The 7290-nt window shown below is 48.3% G+C and overlaps 1 protein-coding gene across 1 annotated transcript; it reads right to left on the reverse strand.

Moving 5' to 3' along the window:
- Positions 1-2318: 2318 nt before the first annotated feature.
- DBX1 (developing brain homeobox 1) lies at positions 2319-6486 on the reverse strand. Its single transcript, XM_011377779.2, has 4 exons — positions 6120-6486; positions 5298-5399; positions 3180-3382; positions 2319-2725 (listed from the first exon to the last, which is right to left on the reverse strand). The coding sequence occupies exons 1-4, from the start codon at positions 6484-6486 to the stop codon at positions 2375-2377; spliced, it is 1023 nt and encodes a 340-aa protein (XP_011376081.1). The 3' UTR covers positions 2319-2374.
- Between the last annotated feature and the right edge of the window lie 804 nt (positions 6487-7290).

The following is a 7290-nucleotide window of genomic DNA, read 5'->3' on the forward strand; positions in this document are numbered from 1 at the left end:
TGCCTCCAGAGTACTTTGATTCCAGATGTAGACACTAATCCATCCCCATGCCTGAAAATGGTTCTTGACTATAACTAAGAACTTCAGGCTTCAGCTGGCAAGGGGGGACTGTTGGGCAGTTCTGATTAGAATCTCATTTCTGGATATCCAGGCAGCAACCAGGTGAAGGAGAAATAGCCTGAATCACTCAGAGCAGAGTTTTCTGTGTGAAAGATTGTATGCCTACTATGTGCAAGACCCCAGGCTAGGCACTTTCATGTGTGTGAAGGGGAAAATATGGGAGGCTTCTTGAATTAATAAAATTATGACAGTAAAGATAATTTTTTTTTTCAAATTCCCATGATCATGTATAAACAGTAATAAAAACAGTGATCACCAATGTCAGGAAGAGGTCCAGCAGGGCAGGATATCAAGGATATCAGAAACTTAGCATGGAAGGGGCTTGTGTTATTTGAATGATGAGAATGTGTTATTTGTGTTAATTGTGAAATGAATATATTCAAAATTCAAACATAATACAAACTACTGAAATTTAAGCTTAACATTTTCCCCCAACTACTGGAGTTTGTGCTAGGATAATAAGGAAAATGGGTCTGTGTGTCTGATGTGACAGAGACTAATCTCAAAGGGTACAAAATCCTCTGCCAGGGTTCTAAGCTGATACTCCTTACTTCCTAGGTTTCTGTTTAAATAAATCATTTCTGCTGAAAGCTAGTCTTTAAAGAACGATAATTTCACTTGAGAGCTACAAGTCATGCCTGTAGACGACATTTCCAATAAAATCAATTCATACACAAAAGTCAGGACCAACTTTGAGCTTCACTGAGGACTAGGAAGTATGCCTTGAAGGAGAAGAAACAAAACATTGAAAACTTAAACCACTTAAACTGACTTTCACTGACTTCTCTTAGTTCATCATTTCAGTCCTTAGAGAAAGAGAGAAGGATTATTGCGGTCTCAACTAACAGGTATCATTTTACTGGAGCTACTTCACTTGTAACCATAGCAAATGTGATTGTTTTACGGTACAGGGAAGCAGAAAAGGCACTGGCCTGAGTTCAAAGGCACTATGAGTTCTAGTTCCAGCTTGGCTACGAACTAGGTTGGGTGGCTTTAGACATGTTCCTTCCTCTCTTGACTATTGCTTACCTACTGCAAATCCCCATGCCACTTGGACTAGAAGTTCCATTCCTTTTAGCTCTAATATTCTGTGAATTAATAGCACTTGACCCTATATCCATTCTAGTTTTTATTTGGCATTTGTTCATTTGACACATATATACATATATAAAAATCTGTACATGGAAAAAATACAAAATAAGTATTTCTTTATAAGTTATGCAATCAAACAACTACCTTTTTTAAAGTTTAAAAACCATTGCAAAAAAAAGAGAAGGAAATCTAGTCAGTCATTTACAGTCCTTCACAATAACCTTGGTATAAAATATCCATACAACTCAAGTGTACAGAATAGTGTACAGTTCATAAAAGCTGTGCAAAGACAGCAAAGTTCAGTAAAAAAAAAAAAAAATCAAAGAGGCTTATGGATCTCTCTCTGTTCACATCATGCCCAGTGCTCAGGAGCTTTGCAGGTCAGCTTTGCAGGTCAGCAAAACCTCGCCTGAAATAATAAAGGGGCACAAGGTAGAGTGCTCGGTGCATATATCATGGAAGCAGAAATTATAAAGAAAAAGCTTTAACAGACACATACAGAAATAGAGACCGACTCTTCCTCCCATTTAGAGAACTCACTTTTTTGCTCAGAGAGCATTTAAAATATGACAGAAAAGACTCAATGTTTATGTGTACCTTAGACCATAAAGCACAGATAAACATTCTTCCTTTTTTGAAATTCTTGAGCTTTCTAAGGGCTCTGCTATGGGAAGACTGAGAGAGTCTGGAGCTGGATAGGAGGCCGTTGCTACCTAAGATAGGGAGGTGGAAGAATCCAGGAAGTCAGGAGTCTTGGAGTCACAGACTCGATGTTGTGGCTCCTAACTCGATGCTATGTTTTCCTCCTCCATACGGGATTTCCTGACTTACTGGTTGGTTTATCGCTGCTAAGGAGCAGCAGCGCCTGGCTCACAGGCGGTGGGAGCGCACACCCAACTGTGTTTAAAATAGCTAGCAAAAACCAAAGAGGGACAGGAGTCGCTGTGAAAAAGTTAAGACTGGGACCAAACCTAAATTTAACTTATGTGGAGAGGGCTGTTGGCAGGTGGACGGAAATGTCACTTTGGGCAATGGAAGGTGACGATTGGACAGCGGGGAGCAGCAGCGTCGGGACAGCCGGGACTAAGTGAACACGCAGACTGAATCCCACCTCTTCAATTTCAAAGCACTTAGAAACAGTACCCCAGGCGCCGGGGGGCTTCTAAGACACCGTGATCTCCTCCTCCTCGCCCTCCTCATCCTCCTCGGAGTCGGAGAAGTCCGAAGGTTTGCCGGGGCTGCTCGAATGCGCGGGCGAAGCCCCTTCGAGCCGCGAATCCCGCGGGTGCCGAGGGTTGGGGGATGCATGATAAGCCAGGCGGTGGCGGGGGCTGCCCAGGCCCTCGTCTTCCTCGTCGTTTTCCCCGGGGCCCTTCTGGCCCACGTCGCTGAGGTCCGGGTGCGGATTGAGTTTGGTGGGAAGGGTCTGCTCGCGGCAGCCCCCGCTAGACAGGAGCTCGCGCTCCTTGGAGTTCCTCCACTTCATGCGTCGGTTCTGGAACCAGATTTTCACCTAGTGCGCGCGGGGCAGAGAGAGCAGGGGAGAAACTGAGGTTAGCGCAGACCCTCCCCAAAGATGGCGTGGGGCAGGGGCGTCGGCAGGATGTCGCACGTGGGAAGGGGGCTCTGTCTTTCCCCTTCTTGCCCGCTCCCCATCCCCTGGTGTGAATTTAGGTGGATCTCGGCATTTACCCTACCCTCAACTCCCACCTCCGCTCCAAGCGCCTCTTGCCACATCATCTGGTACCTGGCCCAGAAACGCGGGAGTGGGGGCGCTGAGCCCAGGAGAAGTGGGCTGTCCTGAGCAGCCTCGAGGAATCTGACTCGGGCACTCGTTCACTCCTTAGACCTTACTTTCCCCATCTGTACAATGGGACCTAAGCGGTTTCAGAGAACCCTCCCGATTGCACAACTGGTGGAGGAGGAGTGACGCCTGGCGGGAGAGGCTGTGGGGAGACTGCCCTCACTTGTGAGTCTTTCAAGCCCAATTTAGCCGCCAGCTTCTTGCGGTCGGGCTTGCTGATGTACTTCTGCTTCTGGAACATCTTCTCCAGCGCCTTGCGCTGCACGTCGGAGAACACGGCTCGACGCAGCATGCCCCGGCGAGGCTTGCCGCGGGCGGCCAGCGGCCAGGAGAAGGTCCCCGGGATAGGCACGACACTTGAGGACGCTGCAGAGGGGTGGGGGTTGGAGGTTGCGAATGAGGTGGTAGCGTCAGCCTCCCCAGCTCCACCTCCCTCGGTTTTTCTCTCTGATCCCTTCATCTTTAAAGCTCTCCTTTTTCTCCCCCTGGAGAATAGGCCACGAACCTACAAACCTGCGAGAGTGAAAGGCGCTTTCCACCCAAATAACTTCCCTTTCAACCGTGCAAACCCGGATTAGGTAAAAGCACAGAAACACAGAAAACAGCTCCCACAATAGCCTGTTTTCGTTTTTCCATTCAGCGGTCTCAGAGAAACAAACCTGCGTACACCAGCTAAAATAGCAACAGAAAAAATAAATTACAAAAATAAAATATCCAGCTCAGGCCACTGGGTTTTCTTCTTAAGCTTTTATTACCTTGGTGGCTTTTGCATTCTTTCGATGAAAATGGGGTGCTTTACTGATTTGATAGAGAGGAGAAAATCCTCTTTGGATTTTTTTTTTTAAATCCAATCAGTATTCATCTTTTTTATATTAATCTTTCCTCCCCTCCCCTGCACAACTGTAAAGAACTCTGCCGAATACATGAAAAGTGGCAGCTAATTAGCACATTGACCGCTTCCCAATGGGTATTGGCATGATAAAAAGAGGGAGAGTTTCGCTTTAAGGGAGGGAAAAAAATCCAAAAAGAAACAGAGACTCTAATGAAGCGTGAATGGTAATTGTGTAGTAATGAACTAACAGAAAAAGACTGAGGACAAGCAGCGAAAGCCATATATTACTGGGACAAAAGAGATTTACACTTTCAAACTAAACACAACTGCAGGCCAAGACCACTGGGAGAATACTGATGGCAGAGGCTTCTCTTCTCCGAATCATTTTCATTAAATGGACATGAAAAGCTATTTATAAAGCTCGGGTTGTTTTTGTTTGAGCATTGAGATGAGAGAGAAAGGGAGCAAATTCCATTATCAGCAGCAGCCTGAATGGAAGCGAGGGGGTGGGGGCGTGGTTGGTGAATTCTCTTTCCCTCTTTTAAAAATCAATTGCTTATTTCTTTCGCTGATATTTGGGAGTGCTGTCGTGGTTCTACCCATCCCCCACCGACCATTCCTAGTTTCTCTTCTCTCTATAGGGGCTCCTCTCTCTCATGAGTCTTGACAAGTTGCAGTTTTTGAGCCATAGTTTGGGTCACCACTGGGACTCCAGGATGAAAACTTCAGGGAATCTGTTTAAGGTGTTTCTCATTTAGACTGGGAACCAATTTTCAGCTTCCTTCAGACTTCTTATTTTACCAGCTCAGTGGTCCTTAGAAAAAATATGGTGGTGGGGGAAGGGTATGAGAAGAAGGTGGGAAATCAGGTTGGTAAAAGGTTAGGGTTGTGGGAGGATCTAGTCTCCCTCCCCCTGGACGACCCAAGGCATCCCACACAAGAGGGCACCCCATGTGGTCTTGTGAAAAGTCCGAAGCCCTGAATGACTCTTAAAGAGAAATTAGCCCCGGCTGGTAGGTGTCTCTGGGCGGCGTGGAGAGGCGAGGGCTGGTCTGTGTGTGGCTGCCCGAAGGAGCTGACCAATTGGTCATGGTGCTGAAACCTTTGTGGGGAATCGTGGCCAAGTGCACTGACTCTGTGGGAAAACGGCGGCGTGAAGGGATGCCAACAGCTCCTCGCCGGGAAGGGAACCGCCTCAAATTGGGACCATGACAATTCCTGCTAATTTGTAGAGCAGGGAATTGGTGCAAAGTGTCAAGCAGTCACTGCTTGTGCTAAATAGGGCATCAAATTGGCGCGACGGATTCGTGAATGTTGTACGCCTTGCAACCTCTGAACCAGAGCGTAACCCCGAGGGGTGGACAGAGAAATATGACTTAGGGACAGGGAACGATGGGCTGGTGTTGGGGCGCCACCCAGCCTCGCGAAAGGGAGGGGAATGAGACCTACCTGGGAAATACGAAGATCTGATGAAAGGCTGGAAGGAGCCTTCAAAGTAGGGGAAAGCGAAGGTCTTGGGAGGGACGCTGGAGAGCAAGGCGGGAGATGCTTCTGGAAGAGAGTGAGGGAGCGAAGAGCAAAGGGAATTTGATTACGTACTTCATTATGGTTCTGCACGTTGAATGCGTAATATGATTAACCCTTCTGCTGATTTCAAAGGCATCTTCCTTAATAAATGGACAGAGTAAAATTAATCTTTCCCTAACGTCGTCTCATCTGTGGAAATCCTTTCACCCCCGAAATAGTCCTCAGAGTTTCTCCCCTGTCTCCAATCTTATCCTAGGTACTAATGAGATGGAAAGGGCTAGGGCGCTGACGAAAAGAATTGCAGATTTGTAATACTAGCTAAGCTAGTAAATATATACTTGGGTCAAAAATAATAATAAAGAAATAAATAAATAGATAGATAGATAGATAGATAAATAAATAAATAATAAAACTGGCTCCCAGAATAAATAAATAAATAAAACTGGCTCGAGGGCAGAAGCACAGACTCCCAGGAGCGTGTGCTCAGTTTTGCTGGGCAAGGGAACTGTGCTCTCTTTCCGACTGAACCGCTCAAGTTCATTCTGAGGGTGGGGCGAACCTGGAGGCTTTTCTTCCTGGGAATCGGCTGGACTTAACTAGGTCTCAGATTTCGAGATGTGAGACCTCAGGAATCGTGGGCACGTGTGTGCGCCGAAGTGTGAGTTCGTACCCGCTACATAGAGGGCACTGAGGCGAGAAGGACTACGCACCTGGACGGGCCCTCAGCGTTTTGAGCTCACTTACCGGTTCTGGGCGCTGAGGAGAGGATGGCATTCACCCCAAATTTCAGAAACGTGGGCTCGCTGGCAGGGGAGACGGCGGTCTGCGGTGATCCGCCCCGCCGGCTGCCGGGACTGGGGGAGCCCAGGTCCGAGGCCCCTGTGTCCGTGAGAGCCGCCGGGGCCCCCTGCCTAGGGGGTGACAAGCTGGCCGTGGGCGCGCTGCGGGGCAGGTAGGCAGGGGGTCTGCTGATGCGGATCAGATCCTCCACCAGGAAGCTCGAGTGGCCTGAAAATGCCGACCGCAGGGACTGGGGCAGCGTTAAGGTGGGCGTGGGGCGCAGGAGGCTGGGGTACCCGGCGGGGGGCGCGAGGAGGCCGGGGAACATCATGTTAGGCGCGGGGCGAGCAGAATAACCCTTCTTCCAGTGGCCTGAGGGTAAATGCCTCGCCTCCCGCCCCTCCCGCCCCCGCGGTGCACTCTCTCTTGGGCTTAGCAAAAGTCTCCGAGTAACGAACGATCCCACTTGGGCGCCTGCGAGTCCTCCGTGGTCCTCCCGTCGAGGTGATGGTTTTATAGTGGCCCGCCCGTTAAAGCGCTTTGAAAAGTGACAGCTCTGACAATGAAGTTCAACAAAGTTCTCCACTCGAGCTTCATTCGCCAGAGGCTCTGGGCACTCTGATTGGCGCAGGGGTGCAATTTATGATTGGATTAGTCTTCATAAGCATCGCCCGCACAATGGGCCGGCAACAAAGGCTGGCGCGCATCAGTTCTGCATATCGACCGCCTCTTTGCAATACAGTGCACCCCCAAAGCTCTTGCCGGGAGTTTTTGTTCGGAATCCACACCCAGGCTAATTAAATGCCTATTTAGAAGTTTCAGATGACATCTTGCCTCATAGAAAAGGAATTATTTAAAGAACGCACTAAATTTATTTGCAGCTCCCCTGCTGAGCCCTGAAAATAAATCAATAAATATTCATAGAAATTCATCTCCAGGCAATCAGTAAAACATCCCTCCCCCTTTTGGGGAGGGCAATGGACAATTTCGAGTCAGTGAATGTGAAAATATACTCCCTCTTCCATCTCTAGCCCTGTACATTACTGCATCTAATGGGTGATTTAAGTCAATGTGCATGTGTGTGTGGGTGTGTGTGCGTGGGTGGAATGCCACTCTAACAGCCCAGGAAGACTTG

This window comes from Pteropus vampyrus, unplaced genomic scaffold, assembly GCF_000151845.1.
Source record: "Pteropus vampyrus isolate Shadow unplaced genomic scaffold, Pvam_2.0 Scaffold321, whole genome shotgun sequence".
In the NCBI taxonomy this organism is placed as follows: Eukaryota; Metazoa; Chordata; class Mammalia; order Chiroptera; family Pteropodidae; genus Pteropus; species Pteropus vampyrus.

What these genes read in the sequence shown, in the direction of transcription:
- DBX1 (XM_011377779.2), bottom strand. Translation starts at nt 6,486, where the DNA reads ATGATGTTCCCCGGCCTCCTCGCGCCCCCCGCCGGGTACCCCAGCCTC. An exon ending in CTCCTCAGCGCCCAGAACCG is followed by an intron (nt 5,400 to 6,119) that starts GTAAGTGAGCTC and finishes ACTCTCTTCCAG; the next exon opens with AAGCATCTCCCGCCTTGCTC. An exon ending in CAGATCTTCGTATTTCCCAG is followed by an intron (nt 3,383 to 5,297) that starts GTAGGTCTCATT and finishes ACCCCTCTGCAG; the next exon opens with CGTCCTCAAGTGTCGTGCCT.